The 27437-nt window shown below is 40.6% G+C and overlaps 2 protein-coding genes across 5 annotated transcripts in view; both read right to left on the bottom strand.

Moving 5' to 3' along the window:
* Positions 1-1939, bottom strand: part of mcf2lb (mcf.2 cell line derived transforming sequence-like b) — a 40805-nt gene extending 38866 nt beyond the window's left edge. Inside the window, exon 1 of the mRNA XM_081601757.1 lies at positions 1771-1939. Coding sequence (XP_081457883.1) covers positions 1771-1849 — 79 coding nt within the window. The 5' untranslated portion in view covers positions 1850-1939. The remainder of the gene's footprint in view (positions 1-1770) is intronic.
* A 2254-nt stretch (positions 1940-4193) lies between these two features.
* LOC103479768 (phospholipid-transporting ATPase IH-like) overlaps positions 4194-27437 on the bottom strand; it is a 35815-nt gene continuing 12571 nt past the window's right edge. Inside the window, exons 4-31 of one of the 4 annotated variants that reach the window (XM_008434430.3) lie at positions 26942-27022; positions 26322-26429; positions 23685-23813; positions 22995-23098; positions 22838-22888; positions 21783-21847; positions 21606-21687; positions 21342-21492; positions 21042-21239; positions 20775-20948; positions 20476-20642; positions 19571-19642; positions 18665-18738; positions 18438-18541; positions 17153-17334; positions 16481-16714; positions 16209-16386; positions 15999-16101; positions 15248-15393; positions 14808-14867; positions 14061-14188; positions 13837-13972; positions 13323-13346; positions 12460-12525; positions 11572-11675; positions 11317-11482; positions 10608-10728; positions 7774-7883 (exon numbers count right to left, since the gene is read on the bottom strand). In XM_008434430.3, coding sequence (XP_008432652.1) covers positions 10651-10728; positions 11317-11482; positions 11572-11675; positions 12460-12525; positions 13323-13346; positions 13837-13972; positions 14061-14188; positions 14808-14867; positions 15248-15393; positions 15999-16101; positions 16209-16386; positions 16481-16714; positions 17153-17334; positions 18438-18541; positions 18665-18738; positions 19571-19642; positions 20476-20642; positions 20775-20948; positions 21042-21239; positions 21342-21492; positions 21606-21687; positions 21783-21847; positions 22838-22888; positions 22995-23098; positions 23685-23813; positions 26322-26429; positions 26942-27022 — 3165 coding nt within the window. In that variant the 3' untranslated portion in view covers positions 7774-7883; positions 10608-10650. Of the gene's footprint in view, positions 7884-10607; positions 10729-11316; positions 11483-11571; positions 11676-12459; positions 12526-13322; positions 13347-13836; positions 13973-14060; positions 14189-14807; positions 14868-15247; positions 15394-15998; positions 16102-16208; positions 16387-16480; positions 16715-17152; positions 17335-18437; positions 18542-18664; positions 18739-19570; positions 19643-20475; positions 20643-20774; positions 20949-21041; positions 21240-21341; positions 21493-21605; positions 21688-21782; positions 21848-22837; positions 22889-22994; positions 23099-23684; positions 23814-26321; positions 26430-26941; positions 27023-27437 lie in introns of all 4 variants that reach the window. The other 3 variants (XM_008434412.3, XM_008434437.3, XM_008434422.3) reach the window with 3 other exon arrangements.

Here is a 27437-nt window from a genome sequence, read left to right on the forward strand (position 1 = left end):
ACTTAGACATTTAGTGTTGGCAAGGTGTTTAAAAATCAGGTCAGAGGTGTAGGCCAGCAGCCATACTTATGACCTAAGCTTAAAATAAAACAAAAACCTTTGACTATGCCCCCCAATGCTTCATATTAGATGGATCAAATATAAACTGGGCGTGTCAGACGAATTCAACTAATTTAAAAACGATTCGATCTCAGGTCAGTTGCCGGTTGGGAAGCAATGTCATCGCCCCATTTGTCTGAGTTTGCAAATATCGAATATATTCTCATCTAACAAAACAGACAACTGTGCCAGAAACCACAAGCGGAAACAGGCAACTGCACGGTGGATACAGTTTCTCTGGGAAGTAAATAGATTCAATTTGGCTCTATCTGTTTTCTCCAAACAAAATGCATCTCCGCATTACATGTCTGAGAAAAACAAAATCGTTCCAGTAACATTTTTTCTTCTTCTTGTGAATCTCTCTTCATCACTCTCCCTTCCTCTTTGTCTTCTGCAGTCAGTGTCAGGCTCTCCTCTCTAAGCTGATTACCGTTCTCATCCTCCTGCCACACCACATCCATGTCACATTTTCTTTAGGGAACCGTTAGAAGACATCTGATAGATTTGATGCCCCTAATTCAATGCCTATCAGTGTAAACAAAATGAGACATGCCAATATTATCTAGCTTTTGTGTTTATTTTTTGGTGGAAGAGAAATGAAACATAAGAAATGCTGTAAAAGGAGATATTTCTGTGTTTTCATGACTGTGGCTTTGACATAGATTGCCATATTTTTCCTCCTTCCTCAAGTCCACCCACTCACTGCCATGATTTCACCATCTTTGTACTTTGGAAAGGAACGGATGGACTAAAATCATGCAAACCCCTGAAGGGTTCGCAAGGCGTTTCTTTAAACACATTTTAGACTTTAAAGTCACACGTTTCAAAATAGCGTTTCACAATTCATATGAATTTTCTCTGGCTGAAAATTTAAGTGTGTTCGTACTAGTGATAGGGAATGGTGTGCTTATACTGAGTGGATTAAGGCAGATTTCTATAAATGGATCAGAGGAGACAGCAGACAGACTTATAAAAAAAACATGTTCATGGCTTTCGTTTTTTGAAAAAGGAACTTAATAAACATATGCAGTGATACTGGATATGTGGAAAGGATTTAAGTTCACAAAGAATCCTAAATGGTTGTGAAGAAACTGCAATAAAGAAAACAAAAGTAAATTTTGGTGGATTACTTTACAGTGATCTGGCTTCGAATATGGGACCTGCAAAACAGATGGCTGGACAAATGGATGATAAAAAAAAGGTGGATAACGGGACGACCCACTGGAAGAGTGAATAAATAAATGAATCTTGGATTAATAAAGTATTTTTGAATTGAATAGCACTTGATTTCCAGAGTTGCAGAGGTCAGGGAGGGTGGGCATGGCTTTCCTCATCACTCTCTGTAAGTGTTTACAGAAAGTCAGATACAATATCAATAAAACGATGTAAAGATGAAACATTCAACATGAACAGCTGACACTCTTGTCTAATAACTCTGTCACACTCAAAATGAGGATGAAGAGCTCGTTTTCCCAGGGAACGAACTGCTAGCAAAGAAGAAAAAGGAGCTTGTAAAACATCTCTCTATTTTGAGAGAGCAACATCAAAAAGAAGCAAATTACACTGCCTGCATGCATATAATTACATGGAATTCCAGAGTTACAAAAATAGGCGCAATGCTAAGCAGTAAAAATGGCATCAGACAGGCTCTGAACTGTCGTCGTTACCCACCTATGGTTTGGGTGACGCTCCTTAGTCTCTCCAGCAGCTCCCCAAGAGCCATTTCCTCTGTCTTCATCCACAGAAGCATCTTCCAGAGGGACAGGGGCAACCCAGCTGTCCAGCCAAAATACACTTTCCTGGGAAGAAGAGACAGCTTGGCAGCTATAGAGAGTGGATGATGGTGAAGATGATGGGAAGTCGAGACTCTACGGTGATGAGCCCAGGCAAGCAGAAGGGAAGAGGGGGGGAGATGCAGCGTGGAAGAGTCACTGAGGATGTGGCAGCGTGGCTGCTTTCTATTTCGGTTTGCAAATTCAGAGAATGGGGGGAAGGAGAGTTCAGATGGATGCCGAGTGTGAAAAATGGATGCTTTCGCGGATGGAGAAGATGCTGCTTAAACGGAGGGTGGATGGATGCTGAAGCTGCTGTGACAGCCCCGGGAATGACGACGAGTCGTCCGCGGAGGGATGCGAAGCAGAGGGGGGGCTGCGGTGAAGACGGGGAGGACTCGTAGCAGCAGACAGCCTCATTCACACATGCATGTTTCAGCCCCAGCACACATGATGGTGCAAACCTGTGAGGACCCAGGCAGATAGATTGGGGAGGGGGGAAGGGAAGTGGATGGCCAGCACTGCAGGTTCACACAAACAGCTAATGCAACAGCGACATCATGTGAGAGGGAAAGGTATAACAGCTGCGTCATGATCTGAACAGAAATATTACAGGCCACGCAGCTTCAGATATGCTGCATTGCCATCAGGTGATGACCAATGGTATCCCCACTGAATTAAACTGGGGTTACGGATCTACTGATGATGTAAACTGACGTTTACTTACATGGGTATCTCTTAAGAAACACAACTTGACAGACTTACATTGCACAGCACATGGAAGCATCACTGTCTTCTTGATACTCCACTGACTTGCAGTTACTCCTACTGTAGTATTTGCATGGAAGAACACAAGCAGCTTAAAATCAGCAACCAGTTTCACACAAAGCCATGAACACCAAGCTCTGGGATGGCTGCAATTACATCATGCCAATGCTTCTGGGCTGTAGAAAAATGGTGGATGAGTTAATATTTCAGATATGATGCATCATAGCTCACTTCCTTTCTAACAATTAGGTTGTGTTTTTTTTGTGTTTTTTTTTTGACTGCAAGAGAAATTTGCAAGAGGAAATAGGTGTCTCCAAAAACCTTAAAATGTCATCAAAAGATCTACAGCACTCTCTTACTACTGAGCCTCTACAATCAGAAAATCCCATAATAATCTTACCCCATGACACTTGCAGCATAGAGCAGTAAGTGGTTTGGGAATGCTTTGCTTCAGCAGAACCAGCCAGCTTGCTATCATAGAATCCATCATGACTCCTTCCATGTATAAGAGGGGGCTTGTGCAAAATATTAGGCCATCTGTTAATTAAAACAAACAAACAAAACACTATCAAGTGGTCTAACTGAAAGTAAATACATAATCGATGTCAAGAAGAAAGTTTATTCATCTGACCCCTGCAGTACTCTTCATGCTAGCATTTCCTAGCATTTTAGCCATTTAATGTTGAAGCTAACATTTTTGTGGCTAAACTAAATTCAATAGTTTGTACTATTGTCAATAAAGGACATGTTTTGACAATGAAAATTTAAAAAATACATCATGTCCCTTTTACCATTTAAGTTTTCAGAAATTAAAAACAGATTAGCAATAAAAACAACTGAGTTGTAACTTCAGCAACTGACCAATTGCTGGTCACCATTTGTCCTGAAGTACAGCCCCATTTCAGGAGGAGATACACCTTCATCAGTGTCGCCATTAAGCACCTTTTTATACAAATGTTTATTTTTAGGCATTTTCCTGAAGCTTAAATAATAAGCATGTATTATTTAAGTCATTGCTCACCTGCTTTTGCATATACAAAATGCGTCCTTCACAACGCTCACATCCACTGAGAGTTTGCGCCCCTCATTCTTTCTGTGGCTGAGAAAGACTTGGGCTTTAACGCCGATTTCTCCGTTGTTTGCCGCAAAAAAAAACCTTACAGACCTGATGTACGACTCTTGTCTTGGGCAACGCATCGAGTTTTTCTTCTTGTTGTTGCTTTTGATTGCTACTAAAAGTTGGCAAAAAACAAACAAAAAAAACAGACAAAACACTTTTGGTAGCATTACCACCACCTACTGGTATGGAGTGTGGTTCTTGATTATCTCATACTATTTAAATGCATATACTGTACAAGGCATTGAGTTTCACCACCTCTGCCATTATCAGATTGTTTGTTTGTAGGAGGTTTGATCTACTTCCGTATGAAGGCGGAGCTTGCGTCATGTCAGTTGGAAACAGAAACTAGAAATGGGTAATGTAGATCTCCTGCTGGACAGAGATGGAATTACACATCATCGTAAGAACAGAAAAAGAAATCTCTAAGAAGGCCATTCGTTTCTCTTTCATTCTTTATTACAAGCAGAATGACAATACAGTGCTTTGTCCTCATTTGCTACAGACAGGCTGGCAAAAAGTCAACATGTGAACTTTTAAAATCTTTATCCAAAAACGAAACAAAAAACAAGTAATTTGTCAAAAACTGTTTAGTAATACAAACAGTGGCATACTAAAGGTACTATGATATGAAGTGTGCTCCTCGGAGCAGAGCAGTCGATGTTTCAGACCTTTGCCAAGCTCAGGAGTGACTGGATGAGCACCTGCTGTTGTGCTGATGGACTTAGAAAAAGCAGTTTGACATTCTGATCTGCAATAGAAGGCTGGTGTGATAAACCCGCTGAGACAGAGACTGGCACCTACAGACAGTTCATTCCTAGTCAGGTCATTTGGTCACTTCTTTTTTTTTTTTTCAATTCTCACCCCGTACAATCTTAGAAAAATAACGTGAGGAAGTGTGAACTACAAACTCCAGTTGACAGGCAATAAGACCTTGCTGTTTCCTTAAGGGTAAAACTGAACTGTTGTGAAACAAAGTGCAGCGTGTCGGACTATAGGTAACTAACAAAACCATATAATTTAAATTTTACTCTCACTTTGGTTACAAACGTCATCACGCACTCTAACAGTTAAAATATAGTCTTCTCTCTGAGATACAAAACTATTGAAGAAAATATGAACACTGGACAAACACAAGAATGACGAGATGAAAATCAGAAGACTCAAATATTAAAAAATAAATAACCTTTACAGCGTTGCTGTATTATTAGGGCTGGTGCACAGTATGTAGAAGTATGGCAACAACACAGTGACCACCACAAAAACGAGAAGGTTTGACCCAGGGTGGCTCTTGTGGAGGTTTTGGGTTGAAAACTGAGAGGGTGAACCTAAACTTTCCATTAATGTAATAAATCATTTGTGCCCCAGTAGAAAAATACTGAACACCTGTTATCAAATCTATACAAGTTGGCAGATGGCGATGTGTATGAAAATAAACTGTATAAACATATAAAAAATGCTTCAAAATGTCACATTCAAGACTTCCAGAGTCAGTACATTTCTATGTTAGTGGACTAGATAGGCTTTGGACAAAGAGGTCTTCGGAAATGCTTTCAGAAATGCGGAAAAGTGGTTCATCCATTATGAGCTACAATCTTCAGATACAGGACATGATGGACAAATCTGTTCGACATTCTCATTGATTTTGATTGTGACGTCGCCTTTTCAAGTCTCCCACCTATTCCAGACAAACTGTATTAGACTATATATATATATATATATATATATAGCAAAATCTGTCATTTACATCCATACATATAACACTGACATCAATAGTTTTATAGAACATTACAGAAAAGAAAAAAACAGGAGTTAATGCAACACAGAGACGACCCCTAGTAACACACCTACCTAATATTAGCATTCTGACGTTAGCGTTTTCATGACACATATCATGGCAGCAAATACACAAAGCACATTGCAACAGTGAGGGATAGCCACATTCATAAATCAGTACCCCATCGTTTCCAGACTATTACCTCAAGCGGCCACACAGTGGCAGCAGAGGGCATGCTCACTGATCAGAAAGAACAAAATAACTTGATATGTTTTGTGATGATCATGTCTGCAACAAGCCGTGATATACAGAAGAGTAGTACAGCATGCAGAGACAATTCAACATGCTACGCTGACAGAAAAATGAGACAAAGTTCGACACAATTAGGAGGGCAGAAAGGAGACGGAGGGAGACAATAGACGCTGTAACAGACATGTAATCCCTGTGAATATCCTTGTACTTTCATGAATGCGTATTATTTGCCGACTGAAAATGGTGTCCATGAATTAAGGCAGGGTGGCTAAAATACTGCACTTTCCTCTTGAGTTGCTTCATCTCCCCTTTGAAGTGCCTTTCAAAAACATTCATAACCCTTAAACTTTTTTGTACTCCGTTAGACTGCAGACTTCAATGTGTTTTGCTGGAATTTCATGCAGCAGACCAACACAAAGTGGTGAATAAGGGGAAGGAAACTTATACGTGGTTTTTAATAAATGTAATAAAAGTTCACATATCGGTGAACTCCGATATGTGTTCGGAGTTCACCTTTTCTGTAACAACAGCTACAAGTCTATCAGCTTTCAGCATCTTTGCATAACAACTCGGATTGGATCGAGAGCATTGTTGTACATCAAAATGTTGCCACAGATTTGAAGTATCTATAGCTGGACTTTGACTGGGTCATTATAACACATAAATCTGCTTTGATTTAAACTATTACACTTTAACTTTGGCTGTAAGCCAAGGTGGATTGTCTAAACTCCATGTATTTAATAACTTCAAACCATTTATTTTCCAGAATCACCATTTTGTTTAGTTTCATTCACTTTTCCATAAACACTGATCGGCTTCACTCGCCAAGTTGAAGTAACGCATTCACACCACAATGGTGTGTTCAGGATTAGAGTTTCACCACACACACACTTTTATGCATGCAGGCTTTTATGCATGCTGGACTCGGATCTCTTCCGAGTCCAGCAGTGGCCTCTTCAGTTTTCCATTTAACAGATTCTCACTCCTAAGCTGTGGACCTCTGCAGCTCCTCCAGAGTCATCATGGTCCTCTTTGATGCTTTTCTGATTAATGCTCTCCTCCTTGCCAATGTTTTGGTAAGTTAATTTCCTACTTTGTGTTGCTTTGTCACACAAACCCCTCCAAAATTAAAGTTAATGGTTGCAACAAGACAAGACGCGAAAAAGCCCAGGAGGTATGAATAGTTTTGTAAGGCACCGTAAAACTAATGAACATGTATGTGTGTCTGTGTAAGGCTTTGTAAAACGCCAATTCCTTTTCACGCTTTGCTCCTTTAGCTCCCACTTCTGCTGCGTACCTGTAAGGCAAAGGTGTAAAGGTGTGTGTCACGTACAAACATACAAAAAAACAGGCAATTACATGCGTACTTATAGAGCACATGCACACGCACGCATACCTAAAGGGCTGAGCAAGACTGCTACCCCCTTACTTGGCCAGACCACAGAGTGTCTATGAACAACATATTTTTTTTAAACAAACATTTACAAAATAAAATAGAAAATGACATGAAAGTGAAGGAAGAGCAATAATGCGAGTAAAAATGGGGATGAGTTTACAAAAAAAAAAGCAAAAGGCAACAAAAAAAGACAGTTGCTCAAGGCTCCCTTTGAGTTCTCCAACTGTTCTGATTAGGAGCCTGACAGGGAACTTTGACAGAAAGAGTCCGGGCATTGTAATGACAACAGTGGTCCACTCAGGTGGACCCCAGAAAATGCACATGATGAACATGGAGAGTCCATGATTTTGAGGGATGCTCAATAAATTCTTGACTCTTGCAATGGAGAGCTTAACGACATCTTCAGATGTTTCTGTTGTTTTTTTGTTTTCACACAGGGGTCTCCGGTCCAGGAGCGTAGTAGGCAAACCCCGCCCCTGACAGACGAAGCATGTAGGGGCTGAGAGAGGTCAGGTCGGACCCTCCTCCCTCCGCCAGATGAGCCAGGAGTTTCTGGGGAAGAGGACTGGAGCTGTGGAGGGACAGCGTTTCTGCAGCACCAAGGTGGAGGAGGGTGGAGTCTGTGCTCCTGCCTTTGTAGGATCGACGAAAGGACAGAGGAGTCAGCTCGGCCACGCCGCCAGGCAGCAGCTTCTCGCTGACCTACAGAGACGAGGGAAGTGTTGTCAGGAGACAAATCAAGACTGAACCTGAGAAGAATGAAAACATGCAGAACAGCCAACCAAACTTGTAAATGTGGAGACACGAACTGAAAATGAACCTATAATGACAGGAATAAGAGTTTTGTTTTGAGGTTTTAATAATTTCTTTCTTTTGATTATGGAGGGAGCTGTAATTTATCCATCAGCTGGTGATGGATCTTTGGGGAGAAATTAACATGAACAGACTGGATGACAAAATCCAGTAATGTCTGAACGGACGTGTCTACTGAGTAGTAATGACCTCAGAATATTCCCAGTGTGAATAATAATAAATTTACACTTGCAGTCCTGGTCTGTAACATTAGATGTCAGGAGTTGACCAAAAAACATTAAAGAAAAAAAAAAAAAAAAAAAAAATATATATATATATATATATATATATATATGTATATATAAACAGAGAGAGAGAAAAATCGGAAAACATGTTTTGTTGAAACCTTATCAACATTTTTATTTTTCTTGCTTCCACTAGGTGGAGATGTTTGCATATGCAAAGTAAACCTTAAACTTTAAACATAAGAGCTTGAAATGTGTTGTTTCTATGACTTTGCACAACAATAAAAACTGTTCAGAATCAAGATTCCTGCAGATTTTTAACACTCTCAGGCTCTGATAATATCCGTTCAGATTGTTGTAGAATGGAAATTCGTTTTTAATTTAGTGTTTTTTTCTGGAAAAGAAAACAGGCGAGAAGACTTTAATCACTAAAACTAGAATATAAGGTGTTAAAAAAATTTTTTTTATGTAAATATCTTATGTATCGTAAGAACTGAAATTTACACCTGCTGAATTGAAAGAAGTAAACATTTTTTGACAGAGGTGTGTGCCTCGCTCTCGCCCAGTGACCGCTGGTGACAGGCATAATATTTTTACAGCAATGTTTACAAGAGATTGTTTTGTGTCCAAAGAATTTAGATGAAGCATTTTATTTACAAATGAATATGTGGAAAAAAATTTAAAAAGCAAGGGACACAAAAGGAACACAAAATGAAGGAACCCCGGGAGGTTAAGTGGCTCGGGCCCAATAAAAATGGAGGAAAGGTGGAATTCCTCATTTGGCTGCAACCCAGAATGGCTCATTTTCAGCAAGCTAGCAGTGGGAGTCTGATTAGCTGTGGAACTGGCACAGCAGACTTAATTGTGGGGTTATCATTCCCTGATAGTGAGTTTGAGAAAAGGACATTTCTTGAGGAACACACACAAACTGACCTAACCCACCGCCTCTATTAAAACAGAAGCAGCAGCCATGCTTTGTGCTTTCACCATGATGGTCTTAGCCCACAAGCTTTGAGATTTCTTATATGTCCTAGCATCTTTATGTCCACACTCCTCTCCATCAAACGGCTCATTCTCGCTGCCTACTTTGCCACCAGATGGGCCAGGAGTCACACAGATTTCCTGGCACCCCGCTATCGCTACCTTCTGTAGATAACATTAAATGAGTGATGATAACGCAGTCTGCTCCAATCTTATGTACTAAATCTAGGAATGTTAGGCTTTTATCTCAGTCAGATCTAAAATACGTCCTGACTCAACTCCTTGTTTATTATTCCACCATTTTAGAGAGTCATTTTCTGCACCTAACTTGCAGAAGCTTCCCATGCATTATTTAACCATCATCAGACTTGACAGCCACATATTAGACAAGAATGATCAAAAGCGAGACACTAAATTTGATGCTGGCAACAGCTGACATTTTCTTTACTTTATATAAGCTGCTTGTAGAAGTCTCCACTGACAAACGCTTGGACAGTCCCTCCGCTCTTTGACTTAGAAGAAGTCGTTATTTGCAATTTCATTAAAAATAATTACATAATAGGAATCATCAGAGTTCAGGAGTCTTATGGTGCCTCAAAACAATGTTCGTAACTTGTGAACTTTCCAATATCCTGTCGGGATTTTTTGATGGGATTTCATGTGACAAACACAATCATAGAAGGCCAGTAAGAAATCATGAATGGTTTTCAAAAGTGACGCTGAGCCGCATTTCAATACTTTGTAAAGCTGCCTTTTGCTGCAATTACAGCACAAAGTGTTTTGCAGTTTGTTTCTTCCAGCTTTATGCATCTAAACATTAACATTTTTGTACATTCTTGATTCACTTATTTTGGTTGGCATTGACAAATCCATAGATCCTGACCTACAGTGGTCAGGGAGTCAAAAACTGGCAAATTTTTAATGACCTTGAATTACATGCAGTTTCTCCCCGCTAATTCAAAAAACAAAACTGTCTGTAGGCTTGGCTGTTTTTCTGTTTTAAAATTTGGATTTTTGTCTTTTAAGTATTAGAAATTAATATTTTTATCAACATGGGTTAGGATAAACCCAAGTTCTGTACTTGCTAGGCATTTGAAAACCTCATCAGAAGATTGTTAAAAATAAGAATACAATAAACAAACCAGATCGCAAGTCCAAAAATGCAGGTTGTGAAAATCTGAATTGATGATATCTTACCAATTTTGGCAATTTAGTCAACAGATTTCTGAAACAGGATATGATGGAAAAAATAAAAATAAAACGCATAGAAGAGAAACGGCAAGAAATTGGGCTAAACCTCAGAAGTTGTGTCGTCATCAGTGGCCGTTTAGCATGGTGTAGAGACAAGCAGTTTGACACTGGACCATGCCAGCATGCACAATCAAATGAGGGCTTAAAAGAAAGTCACCTCCTCTTCCTGCTCCTCTCTCTCTCGTCTCTCTCTGGGCCAATCAGAAACTCATTCTGCTGGAGGACTGAGAAAGCATGAAGATGGTGGACGGCTCCACAGTAAGGCACGGGCGGGTGGACTGTGGTCACCATGAAAGAGCGGGACAGTGCAGCGTGTCGCAACCACACGGAGAAGAGGGGAAAAAAGAAGGGACGACGAAAAAGGTGAGAAGGGATGGCAGGAGAGGAAAAATGCAGAAGAGGGTGAAGGAGAAGTGACAGGAGCAACAGGGAACGTGTCGATACGGATGACGGGAGATCCATAAAGTGAAGTGAGAAGGGGAGGAAGAAGAAAAAGAGCACAGCAGGAAGAAATCAGTCAGACCTTTCACTCGTTTTTTTTCCCCCTTCCCTTTCATGGTAAAGCTTGCTTCAAAAGGAGGGTAAAGCTAAACTAAGTCAGAGTAAATCCAGCTGGTGCTCAAAGCTATGAAACACATCAACAGTTTTCCTGGATTATTAGTAAAGAGGAAGAGATTTACAGCGTCTGCTATGACGTTGTAGAATTACTGACTGGTATAAAGTAGGATCTAAACAATTTCTACTAATAAGCAACTAAAGTTGGAAAGAAACTCCATGTGTTAAATTGGTTTAGTAAAGTGTTATTCGCACTATGTAACATCAGCAAATGTAAAATTTCTATTCTATTTTAAGAATCTTTTTCATACCTGTGCTCGCTCAGTAGCTGTTGGACAAATAGCCCTGCAGAGGACTTTCTTGATGACGTCCGGCAGCAGGCTGACGGTAATGAGGAGGATGATGCTGAGCCACGCTGGACCACTGGACAACATCTGCATAAACACGTAGTACATCCTCTGGTAGTTCAGGAAGGGCCTGAGCAGCAGCAGGGGAGACGGACATTTATTCCCGAACGGAATCAGTCTGCAAAGACTGCGGGGATTGTGGCTGCGTGGAGGCCTTACCAAATGATGCCGCCCCAGAGAAGAGAGAAAATGACGTAGAAAAGCAGCGAGCCCCAGATTACGAAGTGGTTGATCCAAGTCCAGTGACGCGTGTCCAAGGCAAGCTGGACCGTAGAGAGAAGAAGCAGTGGAAACACCGAATCAGTTGGTACAGGAGAAACTCGCCAGTAAATTTAAGATTTTAAATCATTTCCTTGTAATCTTTTAAAGTGGTCTTACTAATAACCCTAACCCAAACAGATGGGACCAGTGTGATGTGTTGTATGTATTGTTCAACTACTGGGTCGAGACTACTGCCCGTTGTAGTCAAAGTGATGTTTTGTCTGGTTTTACTCTGGAAGTTTAAGCTTAAACATATGCTGTTCGCCTAGATGACAAAATGCATAGAAAACTCAATAGAGAATATTTGTAGTTTAAAAAAATACTCAGAAAAGCTCATGTTACCTGCTGTTGTGAGCCGTTAAGTTTTATTTGGCCATTTGTTCATAAATAATTTTTGATTATTTACAGCAGCTTACAGAGGGTGTTCAATTATACTCTTACCAAGTATTTTTGTTTTTGCTTGGGATGACGTATAAAAGGCTGTTGACTGCAACACCTGTTTTTGTCTAACGTTATGTTCTAAGGCCCCTCATAACCTCCACCTACTCCCTCTGTACCGTCTGCAGTTCAAATTTAGCAGTTCTGCAGCTGGCAAGAAAGTTAAAGGATTGTTCTTAATCCTGTTATGTAATTATTGATCTTGTAAATATGAATCTAGAGCTAAAGAATAAAACTCCTCCGGCTAATTCCTAAACCTTTATCGTTCCCTTTACAGTTCATGTTTTGGAGAACTTCTAACAGGAAGAAGACAGGATTTTTCTCGTTTCATTTTGCTCACTCACACACCTTGAGTGTCACGGTGAAAACCAGGACAGTAAAGATCAGAGTCCCAAACGTCCAGTTTCCGAACATCTGTAAGAAAAAGATGAAGGCAACAGTTAGCGGCCAGGCTAACAGTAAAATAATTACCAAGACAATGACTGTAGACAGCACAAGTGAGCACAAGAAAGAAAGTGTAGGACAATCTCACGTTTTATTATTATCTGTGGAAAAGAACGTTCATTCAAAAAGATGTTAATTATTATTAGGATAGGATTTTGGTAAAAAAAAAAAAATCTGAAACATTTCGAATTTATTTCACAGCATTCACATGTTGCTACTTGCTGAAATCCTAGAAAGGTTTAGGCAGACGCCAGGAGTTAACAGATGGGATGGGACTATGAGAGGGGAGGGGAAATCGAGGCAAAGAGGACGACTTCTATAACAACTAAATCTGGCTGTTGGCACCAAAAAAGCCTATCTAGAATTATTTTAAATGGGCAGATAGCGTAATATTAATAAAAGTACACAGACACACAAGTACACACAAAAACAAACACGGTAGACAGAAAAGGAAACAAACAGATGTTGGATCTAAATCAGCAGCAAATATTAAATTCCCTGCCACACAGCACAAGACAGGGATAATGTGGAGAAGCTTCTAGGATTTCTACCATGTCAGCAGAGTGGTTAAGATTAGGTACTATGCGGGATTCAGAGCGTTGCAGAAATTTAGAGGGGGAACGAAAGCGCTAGGAAACTACACATCCAAATGGGAGTTGCATGGATTAGGTGAAGTGAGGATGAACTGAAAGCATAAACAAGACGACAGGAACTGAAAAGGGGCATGGAAGACAGAGAGAGCTGACAGGGGAGGGAGACAGGCTTACCATCTGTGTGTTGGTGGTCATAAGCTGAAGAAGAAGAAGAAGAAGAAGAAGAAGAAGACGAAGAATAAGAGGAGGAGGAGGAGAGGAGCAAAATAAAGAGCGAGGAAGCAGAGAAAAAGGGAGGGGGGAGAAAAGAGAAAAGAATCAGGACAAAGGGTAAAATGAATTTCAGGATGTTTAAACTTAAAAAAAACAACAAAAAAAACAGGACCGAAGGCAATCAAAAACAGTTGACATGATACAAATTAACAATACAGAGAAAGATGCTCTTGTGTTGTTCGATATGAATGGAGATCCGATGTTCCGGCAACAGAAACTTTACTGGTGCTGAGCCATATAGAGACAAAACACGACTACAACGTCAAGTCGCTGCACCTAAAAGCATCCGGTGAAGATGAGTGAGCGTTCATGGAGACTCCACAGTTATCCTCCCATGACTGATGCCTCTGACGCGCATGTCATGTCTGCCGTTTCTCCTCACTGCCTTTGGCGACACAAACGCAGAGAAGCTCACCTGGCCATTGCTGGTGAAGGTGGTGTTGTCGAACAGGAAGTAGGCACCGAAGAAGAAGATGACCGCGTCAAACACACCCAGGCACGTCCAGTACAGGAAGACGGGCCAACGGAGGAGGGAGTTCTTCGCGATGTCCCTGAGATGCACGGAGGGAGAGGGAAAACGTGTTAATGAAGGTAAACAGGACGCGAGGCGCAGCGTCGTACAAAATCAAACGTCATCACCTGTACAGAGAGGGCTCCCTCTTCAGCGTGTCGATGGTCACGTGCTGCTCAACCAGGCTGTACAGGAGGATGGGGAGGGAGGTGAAGCTGATGTTGTACAGCGTTAAATACGCCGTGTCGTACAGAGGCTGCAAAGGGACAGAGATGCTTTAGAGGTAGGAACTAAAAGAGTGTTTCTGTTTAACAATGCCAGCTGATTTTTATGCATTCATAACCTGAAACTCACACAAGACCGAAAACAAAAGGAAAAACTCTGGATTCTGCACCTTTATTATGTAATCTTTTCCTTTTCAAATAGCTCCAACTCCAAAGACAGGATGTGTTTTCACACCTTGCTCTCTTACACAATAGCTCTGGGGAAGGATATGATTTCCCTTCCTTCCTCCAGTTTCATCTCTACTAGCAGGGACGCTTCCTGTGTGTTTTTATGATCTTGTGACAATACTGTTAATCGACTGATAGACGACGGTATCCATTGTTACTTCCGTAAACAATGCGCTGCTGTGTGACGTCAACTTTCTTCTTATAAACAGAAGGAATCTTTAAAGGGACAAACACTTTTTACAGCTCTCTAGTTATTAGTTCCCAATTTCCAGGTTTTTTAATTTCATTCACAAATAAAAATAGTTTTTAAAACTGTAGTGCTGTTGATAAATTGTTAATAAGCTTCAACAGAACATGCTAATATGTTGAACAGAACCTTGCAATGGGGAAAAAGCTTTTTCCTGTACAGTATAAAGTACCTACCTGCTGTGAGAACCCACAGAAGAACTGATACAGGAACTGAGGGAAGATGAAGCACACATTCTGCAATGATTTAAGAGGAGAAGAGAGAAAAAGAAACAAAAAAAACAAACAAATGATAAACCACAAAAAACAAATAAAAAAATCTAAAACTGCAGCTATCTACACATTCCTGTTTATGGTGAGATTATGCCCTATGAGCTTACTGAGTGGGCTGTTAAAAAAAAAAGCAGTGATGCCAAATGGGAAAAGGTTGAGTCAGTTGGCAGAGCGCTACATGCTGTGGAAGCCACCCACACTGATCACTGCGCCTGTGAATGATCCAGGAGAGCGTTGCACATTACCGGAGTCCTAAATCCAGTCACCTGAGTTTTGGCTCGGTATTTTTTTTCCATTTCAAACAACCATAAAATGATTTACGGTTGTAAGCATTCGACCCTTACCTTGTAAAAGAAGTACTGAACGAGCTCAGCGATTCGGATGTAGTAGTAGTGGCCGTGGACCAGAAGCATCTTCTTGAGGTGTTTAAATTTTGGGATGGCATAATCGCTGTTTCTGGCTGCCTGTCGGCCTTCTTTACCCATGATGCCTGGGGGAAAGAAACACTTTACTCACAATCTGGAATGTAAAGCTCAGAAATAGGGTTCCTACTAGGATCGCACATCATTTGGTGATGATCGTACAATTGTTAAATATCGCAAATGATGTAATTTGCGTTAAATCCACATTTCCTCACTCCATGCTTACACCCCCCTTCTGTGAGCATCTTGAGCACATTAGGTGTGGGTGTCTACTACAGATACACCATCCAGCAGGATGAAAATAGCACTGGCATGCAGTAGATGAACTCCTAACACACTGACTATAATAGCCATAAAAAATAATGCACTCCAAACAGTCCTTAGTAGCGTTAATAGTCTGCAGAGCAATGAGAAAACACTGAGTGAAAATTATTTGCTTTTCAATGACAAATTTTTGTCAAGGCTCCTCATGAAGTCATTAAATTTGGGATGGATAGATACATGTTTGGACGGGCAAACAGATAACCGGATGTGTGATTGGTTAGACGGATGAATAGTAAAATTGACAGCAGGAAGTACAAACAAACTATATTTTCTCAGATATCACCAGGATCACCTATAAAAACATCTCGTGATTGAGAGCGTTATTATTTAAGGTAGCAACTGAACTCACCGATGCCAACATGTGCTTCTAAGATCATGCTGACGTCGTTGGCGCCGTCGCCAACAGCGAGGGTTATAGGATGTTCCTTGGAGGATTTAATTAGCTTCACAATCTGTCAACAGAGAAATGTTTTAAGCCAGGTGAGATGGTTATTTAGACATATACGGAGAACAATTGACAAAAAAAAAAAAAAAGAGGAAGAAAGAAAGTCTCTGTCACCTGGGCTTTCTGCAGCGGTGCCATGCGACAGCAGAGAACAGCGCTACAGTTACGGCAGATTTCAAGAAAGATCTCTCTGTAGTTCCCATGGCCAGACACCTCTTGGCTGGGTTTTAGCACTGCAGAAAGAGTTGCCCCGTCGATAATCAGGCCAAAGTCGAGGCAGTCCACTGACAACCTGCAATCAGAGGTTGAATGAGGCTTAATCAAGGAGATCCGTCAGCACAACAAACTCAACCAGATTTGGAGCAGGGAACAACTGACTTCCGTACCCAGATATGGAGCGCTGCCTGAGAACGGTCCTGTTCAGCTCAAACAGAACGTCGTGCAGGCTCTGCTCTTTGGTGCGCTTCTTTGTCAGCTCCAGAATCTGGGTGCTGCGACGGAAAAGCTTGCTGGCGTAACACGTGGCGGCGGCTGTCTCCATCTTGTCCCCCGTGAGGACCCAGACTTTGATGCCAGCCTTGTGCAGCGACTCGATGGTGTCCGCGGCTTTCTCCTGCAGCCTGTTCGTCAATAAGTCGATAAGTGTTTCAGGGTGCACACGGGTGGGCAGCGCCATCAATCAAAGCTTCAGTTAATCTATTACCGACGGGTGATAAGTTTTCAATGCAAGCCCACCACAACCCTGTCGTTTTCACATCGGCAGTTTATCTGTTAGGAAATTAAACTGTCAAGCACTTGATCAATCAGTCAGGGTTGGAGGCTGAAGTCTTATTTCGTTGTGCACAAAAATATTCAATTACTGCACAATCCAGAGAAAACAAAAACAAAAGGCACCACTCAAGAGTTCATACTGAACCTTTATTTATTTTTTATTTTTTTGCTGCCATGAGTCAGGACAACTGTCTAAATTTAGTGTAAAGCTTCATTAATCCCCCCTTCTGTCCCCTTGCTGCACCATTTCTAAATCGTTCCCTTCCTCTCTTCCTGCATTGACCAACCTGTCCTCCACCGCTGTAGCACCCAGGAGGACAAAATCCCTCTCGATGACGTCATAGGCCTGAGCCAGCCTCTGCTCCCTGTCCTGCAGGGCCAGCTTGGCTTCGGTCAGGTAATGACACGCTTCCTGGTACTCCGACTCCGACAGCCTTCGGTAGGCGACGCACAGAGTCCGCAGCCCCTCCTGGTTTCACAGCGGAAAGAGAGAGGAATGAAAAGATTATTGATATTATACAGTTGGTAGACGGTGCTGAATTTTTAAAGCATATAAAATACATATAATATATAAAATACATATAAATATAAAATCTTCTTTAAAGACCACACCATCCTGAACAAAGGAACATTAATATTCAGTTGCACTTTTGTTCCTTTCAGTTCACAACAATATATAGCAGCTGTTTGCCCACTTTAGGAACAACATAAGGTCACTAAAAAGCTTCCTCTCTAAACTCTCCTGAAATTGGCATGCGTTTCAAGATGCTCTGCAGGGTCTGATATCTGGGCCACAAACAAGTAGACCAATAGGAAAAGGGTAAAGGGAGGCAGAATTTTAAGAGATGAACCCTGCTTGTGTATGTGCAAGTTTTTTTCACAAAGTGAAATTTTTGCAGATTTTTTAAATTTTTTTTTAAAAGCTCAAGCTCAGTCAGATTGGACGGAGAATAACTGCAGGAACAAATTCTCGAGTCATGCCACAATTCTCAATCAGATTTAGGTCTGGATTTCGACTTGAAACATGAAATAATCTAAAGATGATTTAAATCATGAAACTGTAGCAGTTACACGGTTCTATTAAGTATTATTGTGGGATGATTTTTGCTAAATTAGACGTTTATTAAACGTGTCGGAATAAGCAGATAATCAATTATTCACATAACAAATTCAAATGAGCTTGATAATTCCCATTCTGACTATTTACATTTATTTATGGTATTTAGTTGTCTTTTACTTGGATATTTTTGGATTTTTTTTTTTTTACAAAATAAAAGTTTATTATTCTTTGAGAGGGCAAATTTGCCATTAACAATATATTACTTGAAAGTGGTCTTAAAACAACAATATCATCGTTTATCGCCAAACTTACTGAGACAATTTATCATCCAGCCCAATTTGTCCACTTGGCAGGCCTAACATTTACCAGTTTTAATTACCACATTAAATGTGAAATTTTCCTCTGATATATATTTAGGGATTTAATGTGTGACATGAAACATATGACTAAATGTGTAAAATGGACATAATGTACCCTCAAACCCAATCAGCAAATGAAAAACATTCACTCACTACAGCGTTCTGCTCCACGTGGGCTTTGACTTGCTCCACCTTTCCAGACACTACTCGAGGAAAAATAGATGAGTCTGCACCTTTACAGAACATCAGGTACTCTCCTGAGGACACACACAGAAACAGCGCCAAACGCTGTTAGCACACTGCAGGCACTGTGTCCAGCATCTAATTTTGGATCTATAAAAGGTGCGAGCGGCGCTCTGGTGCGCGCTGCGACGCCTCACCTGAGATGGACTTCACTATGACGCTCATCCTTCTCCTGACAGAGTCGAAGTTCAGCACATGGAGCAGTTCAAACCTGAAGGAGGGATAAAGTTAAAGTGTGTTCACCTCCTTTTTGTTTCTTTTAGATTGAGGGCAGATTTTATAAATGGACAAAGTTTCTCCTTCCACACGGTTCCTTTTTAATAGTGCCTCGGCTGATTTTGCAAAGTATACACCTGTGAGTACACACTGTACTCCTGGTTCTGGCTGCTGGGTTCCACTGCAAGAGCTTATTGTTGAAGCCAGAACAGTTATTTTACATGTGATCAGGATTTCAGAGGTGGCCTTTGTTAAATAATGACTTCACACCACTCCCCTTTTATTCATCTACAGCACAAAACAAGCATAATGGCTTCCTTTAGAAATTGCAGATGATTCTAATTCAGTAAAAAAATAAAATAAAATAAAATACACACACACATATTGAATTTGTCAAAAACGTGTTGCATTTTAGCAAAAAGAAAACACAGAAAATCAAAGAAGACTTTAGAATCTGAATGCTCAACTTCTCCCTCCTCTCTCTTTCTCTCCAGCTTCATTAAAAATAGCCCACTATCGACAGGCCGCCTCTGACAGTGATGTACGGCCAGGTTGCTTACACAAACACACGCAATGGATCAAAACAGAGAATTTCCATAAAACCTCTCTGGAATTGAACCAGACTGTTATTCAGTTTCACTCATCAGTTTAATCGTTTTGATCCGATTGAGCATATCTTCTAAGGTCGCAGATTTATTTTTAAATTTTTTTATTTTGTATCACAAGCTGAGAGCCAATTCTCTTCGGTCGGATAACATGAACAGGACTCCGTCAGCTGGATTAATCCTGCTTTATCTCTCGTGGTGTAACAACTTATTAAAACAGACCTTTCGATCTCGTCGTCTTTGTTGAGGATCTCCATGTAGTTGTCCTTGAGTCGCAGATAGGTGTAACCCAGCCTGGCAACGACAGCGGAGGGAAAATGATTAATTAGAGGGTGACAGAAAGAGGTCATGTAAATGAACAGTCGCGTCTTTCGGAGGTGGCAAGACTGAAGATGCTGTGACGCATGTTGCGTAACTTGAGCTGAGATGTATGTACAGTGGTTGTACACTGTGAAGGTTACAGTGGAAACCACTTGCATACACTATAAATAAGGCACATACCACATTTTTTTTTATCAGGGTTAAAATTATTATTGACATAATTTTCCTACAATGGAAAATGCAAAGACATTTGTTTTAAATCCAAGGCAGCATCATACTGATGTTTTACTGCAAGAAAGACAGGTGGAGACAACAGATGGCATCATGGGAAAAGGATATATGAGAAAATATTAAATAACATCTCAAAACATCAGCCAGGAAGTTCAAACTTGAGCACAAATGGATTTTCAAAATGGATAATGACCTTAACCATACCACCAAACTAGTTACAGTGATTTACAGATAAGAACAGATTTAATGTCAGTAAAAAAAAAAAGGCTTTTTCTTCTTGGTAGTGTGTATGTGAGGTTGATGTGCAACAAAGCTTGTTCAATAATAGGAGATATGAATAAAATGTGTCAAACATCTAAAGAGTGAAAAGTATCAGAATTTCAAAAATATGCTTTTAAAGAAAGAATCCATTGCTAGTTTTGCACAATGCACCCAGGACCTTTCTACTCATTATTTAGAAAAAGCTAATCGCCCAAACTCAATTCTTTCTCTAGAAAAATGTGACTTTGTAATGTGTATGTGATATCTCATATACTTTTGTTTAAGTTCACTAAAACTTGTCATCATGATGTTACCTTTTCATTCCTTCCACCAAAGCTACTTCGTCTGGAGACGAGGAAATGTAAAAGGAAGTGGGCCTGCCCTGATGGATGCCCCTTTTGATGCCGTCCACCGTCTCCTCCTCCTTCACCTGCACCGTGTGGCAGAGACACAGCGCCCGGAAAAACAGATCCTCGTACTCCTTCGCACACAAAATAAATAAAACTAACTTTGACAAAACACGTATCCTTTTCCTTCCATTTTGTTTTACCTTCTGTTGGCCCATCACATAAAATCTGTGATTTTATATGTTTAACATATAAAAGAAACTTACTCTCCTGTACCCCCCAGGTGAGGAGTCGATCATGTCTATGCTGGAGGCAGCACTGAGGATCTGGCCGTTGCAGATGGCATGTGGGATGTAGACATTGCCATCCACGCAGCATTCAATAAACTCCATGTTGTTCTCGGTCAGAGTGCCGGTCTTATCGGTAAACACGTACTCCACCTTGAAGGAAGTGAAAGCAGCAGCACATTTACATAAAGATTGCATTCAGTTATCTGTGCAGTGCAGTTTGCTTTAGTGTGTCCAGCCACATGCCTGTCCCAGCTCTTCGTTCAGGTCGGAGGTGTTCACTTGGGCTCCCTGACCCAGCTCCTCATCAAACATCTCCTCATCCCACGTGATGAAATACGACCCAAGAAACTTCTGCATCTCTACAGTGACGTACATGGACACCGGGATGATGTAGTTAAACAGGACCATGAAGGCCAGGAAGTCCGTAAAGGCTCGGATGACCTAGGAAGTGGACGATACACGTTATAGGAATGTGGCTTTTGGGAAATTATAACACCACAGCTGCTTAAATGTTGCAACAAATGCAGAGAGTTGGGGACAGACCACGTGGCGCTGGCGCTCGTTCTCAGTCCTGTGGTTGTACCAGGGTTCGTCCCGGTCCGGCGACCATTGCCAGGCGTACTTCAGGACAGTGTTGATCACAGCTTTACTGATCAAGATGCACAAGTACACGATGAGGAAGGCGTTCATCGACCTGCAGAGAGTGATGGAGTGAAAAGGGGTCAGCGCCACGGAGCTGGGAAGTAAAATACTCCCCAAAGACACATTCTAAATCAACAGTGGGAAGGCCTCCGTCATTAATCTTACTTCTCAACAGCAGAGCGCTTCTGAGATTTAGACTGGTAATTAAGCGCCATCTTGGTCTCCATGCCAGTGTAGACTGCAACAGCTGAGGAGCAGAAAACAAAAGTGTTTCTTTGTTTCTTTTTTTTTTTTTTTTATGTTTACAAATGCTTAACTGCTTGCTCAAAATTATTGCAATACCATAAATATGGTGTGTGTTCTTCAGCGTGGCTCCTCTAAGAAGTAAATTCTCAGCTCCTAGTGTTCTGTAAATGTAAAGTAAATTCATTCTTTTAACAAAGTTCAGAAAACTCAAATAATTATTAGCATAGCAGTCAATAATACAGATTGTAATTTACTGTATTTACCACATCTTTTTGGGAAGTTTTAAGAAAGCATCAAGTACGTTCTGGAAATTACACAGTTAAAAGCCTCATCATAATAAACAAAAGGAAGTAGCCTAGTAAGTTCAAGAAAGTGCTTGGTAACTTCCTAAAAACTCTGGAAGCCACCTGGTAGTTTACAGGGCAAGCTGCAGGAAAGTAACCAGTAAGTACCATGGAGTGCTGCAGAAGATGCTGGTAAGCTCCAGGATACTACTTAGTAAGCTTTGGAATATTATTTGGAATACTTATCCAAGTAAGTATATGGTAAGATCAAGGAAAGGAACAAATAATTTCAGTAAAAGTTTTTCAAAAGTTCTTCAAAAGAACACATTGAGCTCCAAGAAAGGACCTGGTATGTTTTGGAAAAGTACATTATGTGGTTAGCACAAGAATGTATTTATAAAGCTCCAAAAACACCTAATAAAATCCGGTATAGTACAAGGAAAGCTTTGTTGATTAGCATTTACATGTAAAAACAAAAAATCAGTCAGTTAATCATTCAATCAATCAATGAAACTCTGGCAATGTACCTGATAAGTTCCAGGAAAGTAACCAGGTATTCCCAGCAGAGTACCTACTAATATTGGCAAAGTACCTGATAAAGTACCTGTCAAATTGCTGGAAGGTATGCAGTAAACTTAATTGAAGTTCCAGGAAACTGCATGATCAATACATGAATCATGAAAGTTCTAGAAACGTATCTGGTAAGATCCATGAAGCTTCCGGAAAGTAACTTCTAAGGTTTCAGAAGCTAAAGGTTGCATTATGTAGTACTACAAACAAATTTAAACATTTAAGCAACATTAGGCTAAAATAAACAAAAAAAAGCAACAATTTTAGGCAATAACCACAGCACAAACAACTGCCCACCTGGACACAGGCTCCTCTTTGTCCTTGTAAATGTTGATGCGTCCCACAAATCTGGAACAAAGCGGGAAAACAAAATTAAATCAAGATGTCCATGGCCATAAGGTTACATCTTGTAAAAGGTCTGTGTACAACGATCCATCTACGGGGATACACTCACTTGTAGAGGTCAGGCTGCGGTTGTTCACATTCAATAGTGGCATGTAATGAATCCACCTCCTGCTCCGTTTTAAAGGCCATGGTATCTGGTACAGCGTAATAGGTCTGAGACAAAAATGTGGCAGAAGGTGGGGGAGAAGAAAAAAGAAGACGGGGGGGGGGGGGAAATGTCACCAAGACACCCATTATGAGGTTGGAATTGATTTGGTGTTTAACTTGGGCAGTTTCTCTAAGCGACCTCAACAATATGTGAAGGCCACAAATAAGCTGGTAAATGTTTCAGAGCAGGAAGACGGTAAGACATGAGTCACTATCAGGGATGCCAATAAGTGAGGCTTAACTATAAACAATAAAGTACTGGAGATTTACACTGCACTTACACAGAATATTGGTTTGCACATTGCTAAAGATCTGTGATATAACCTGCCTGGAAACATCTATGTTTGTTTTAGTTTTTAATAGTAGCAGGAATACAATTTATACTATAACAGCCATTGTTCTGTCCCAGCAAGCATGTGTTGTTGGCTTAAAATATTTTGCTATTTTGCTACTTCAAAGATGCTCAATGTAGACGATTACCTTCTCAGTCTTTTAAGGATGCAAAACTTTTCTCAATTTTAATGGTTTTAGATAGCAACTTAAATTAATTCGAGTTTAAAATGAGGCTGAGACAGAAAGTCATCACTTGCACCTTGTGACTCGACTCCCCGTCGAGGCTGGTGGTGGTGACGTAGCAGGTGCCGTCGTCCCGGCTGGAGGAGAGAAAGATGAGGTCGCAGGGGAAAGTCTCGTCCTCTCTCACCATGACGATGTCGCCCACCTGAAAAGGAGAGGCACAGCAGCTCTCTTGTAAAATAACAAAGCAGATGTAGTAAGATTAGAAAGAAATATGTAAAAGGAAAACAGAAAAGACCTGTGGGTAACCGTCTGCTCATCTTTTACTATTCGATTTTTTTATTTTTCCAAAGGATTTAGAAGTTGCATAACGGATTATGTGAGCAGAGCAGCTTAAACTCGGATAAATCCCGTCTCCACGGTGACCGTACACATAACACACGCTCTCTGATTTATTATGATTAATGTATTCATCATTATTCCTACTCCCAACGCACGCTCTAATCCTTGCTGTTTGATGTACGGAAGAGAACAGAAAATGCTGGAGGACAGACAGACAGCCAGAACAAAACGAATAAAGAGACAGATGAAAGCTACACTGATGGAAGAAATCTTTTTTTTTTTCTTTTTTTTGAAAGTTGCATCACCTTCACACACACAAAAAAAAAAACAACAACTAAGAAAACTACTGCAATGACAGGAGCAACTATAGTGCTGCGCAACCTTTTATTGCCTGGCAGCTATGGTGAAGCTGTATATTTCTGAGCTGACCCTCAACGTCCCACACAGTCTCTGCACATTCACAGCAAGCAGCAGACGCAGCAGAAACTAGATGTACCGGCGCTCATTACCTACCTGCTGACAAAATGGTGCTACAAGTCTGAAATATAGCAGACCGAATCGATAGATCTGATGAGCTAGATCAGTCACATTAAACAGTCTGACACTGTTTTCATTAGATCCTTGGATGGTGGGGAAAGGATGTCTCCATGGATAACAAGCAGCTACATGTGTCAATTTTAATGGTTTTTCAAAACAAAAGAAAAGTGCTGGAAGTCAGCACTGTTCCCGTTACTGGGAAGCAGAACTTAACTATATTATTGCCACCACCAGTTTCTACATGGTTGTTTATTAGAGGGTGGGTAAAAGAATGGACTTGGGTCACCAAATAAGAGGTCTTCAAACATTTAAAACCACTTCTGGAAATATTTTTCTAAGGCACCATACTGAAAGATTTTAAAATGCTAGTAAAAAAAACAACAAAAAACAGCACCTTGATTGATTGAAAGATTTCATTTAACTATGCTTTGTATTTTACTCAGAAGTTGACATTTCTGAGTATTAAGTTCTAAAGAAACAAACAAAAAATACCCCCATCAAAGACGGTCAATATTAGAAGTTTGAGAGGAAAAATCTGCAACAACATCAAAATCCAGTATGGCACCCTTGCACTAAAACCTTTGTGATAGCAGCCGTCGATAACCATTTACTTGCACTTTTTTTTCAAGTTGACATCTCATAAAGTCTTTCACCGATAGCTTGATACTACTTTCTCTTAATGAGTATTTTGATCCCTTCAGTTTATTAGATCTGTTTTTTTTATTATTTGAAACTGGGACTTAGTTGTACGAGGTTCCAAAACACAGCATCTGAAGAACTGCAAAGAAGAAAACTGCCTAAATATATAGGTGTGCAATGTTTGTAAAAGTATAAAAAAGGAAATCTTTCAAAGAAAACAAAACAATCCATTCTCTGGAGTACAGCCGTTATTACCAATTTATAGTGCATTCTTAATCAAGATCATTACTGAGGTACAATATGCCTTCCAAAAGTATTGATGCCCCATGAACTGTTTCACGTTCTTTCATATTAAAACCAAAAACATAAAAAACATAAATACTTTCATTTGGGGTTTTATGTGTCAGACCAACACAAACTAGTGCATAATAGTAAAATAAAAAGGAAAATGGTGCATGACTTCCTAAAAAACACACAATCTCTAAACACAACCCTCCCCAATGTGAAACATGGCGGTGACAGCATCATGATGTGGCACCGGCTCAGGGTTTATGGGTAGACGGGTGGATGGTGCTGACTACAGGGTGAACCTGATGCAAAGGAACACTGAACTTGAACCAACAAAAGGTGGTTCTACAAAAAGTTTTTATTCAGTGGGACTAAATAAAAATGCTTGCCACACTTTTCAGATTTTATTTGGAAAAAGATTTTGAACCGTGGCCTAGTTTCCTTTTGCTTCACATGTCTTTACTTTCTGGTAAAAGAACTCATAAAATCCCAATAAAACCCAGTGAGGTAAAACGACAAAACGTTTTGTTTTGTCGTTTTAATTAGATGTATGAATGGTTTTACAAGGCGCTGCGTTAATAATTCAATCACGAAGAACACAATGTCGTGTCACCAACGACTGACCTACAGCGATAAGTATATGAGGACGAGAATATCATGATTTATAAAATACATAAGCATTGTTCATCCTTGGAGAGAACCTTGCACGAGGGAATGGTTTATTAAAGGTTTTACAGCCAATAATTGGTCAGAAAGACAAGGAAGACAGCCAGAAAGCACTGCAGAGAGGAAAGCAAAGCGGGAGAGGGAGCGACGGTTTTAGAAAAAAAAAGTGAGCATTGCAGCAGTGCAGCAGTGTTGCTTTGTGGCCTCAGGTGCAGCGCCGGCCTAATGAGGCCATTCTTACCCGTAGTTTGTGACTCTGCGTCCTCACCACCTTCTCCTGCTGCACCACGTCCACTGGACACTCGTTTATGGAGCAGTCAGCTTTGTGTCTGAGCCAATCTTCATAGCCCTGACAGAGAGGCAGCAAGAAAGAAATGGGAAGCAAATTTGTGAAGGTATAAAAATATATATATATGATGCTTGTGCAGGGCGCTGGAGCATACGATCCCAACAACTGGAGGATTTCAGACTCTGTAATAAGTTAGCAATGGGCTGTGTTTGCTTACTGACCCATTTCCTATGTTTCAAGTGAAAATGCCACGTTTTAGATTAATGTCCCATAAAGCTCGGACGACTTCATCTATCACTAATAGCACCCCATCTCTCACTGTTTTGAGATGTATCTCCCAGAGCCACGGGATCCTCCGCTCAAGTGATTAACAGAAGAGAACACTCATTATCATATTTTTCACATCACCAGACTTATTCAATAGTATGTCCTCTCACCAGGAGAGGAATGTGTGCATACGGGAAATGGAGCAGCTGCAGATTGGTCAAGAGAGAGTGTGTGTTTTTGTTGGAGGCCAGTAGTTATTGGGGCGATATTTCCCGGAGACCGGAGCTCATTTGTGTCCGTCCTACCTGTTTTATGGCGGTGACGGTGATAACAAAGAAGAGGGGCAGGCCGCTGGTGACTGGGCTGGTGGGGGTGTCGATGATGAGCTGCGAGGAGAAAGGACAAACGGGAGGGAGAGAAGAGGGGGAGGTTGAAGAGGGGACAACACAAAGAGGAGGAAGGAAAATATGGAGTGAAGCAAAGCTGGAGTTGGAAGATGAAGCTCATAAAATTACTGAAATAGCACCAAACTTTGAATCTATACCGTCAAACTGAATCCATTTACAGGTGAAAATACGCCTTTTAACAGAAAAAAAAAAAAACAGAAATCAAACAAAGATTTTCCTTTCCTCTGTTATTAAACAATAGAAATTCAGCTGGTGTGCCACACCCAGTTTCTCACATGAGAGTGTAAGATTTAACATGACAATGGTGGAAATGAACAGCCATGACTTGAGGCAACTGCTGGTTGGGAATTGCCAGGACTATGTCTGAAACGCACATAATGAGTCCAAACGTTTC

This window comes from Poecilia reticulata, chromosome 2, assembly GCF_904066995.2.
Source record: "Poecilia reticulata chromosome 2, P_reticulata-male-v2, whole genome shotgun sequence".
Lineage (NCBI taxonomy): Eukaryota > Metazoa > Chordata > Actinopteri > Cyprinodontiformes > Poeciliidae > Poecilia > Poecilia reticulata.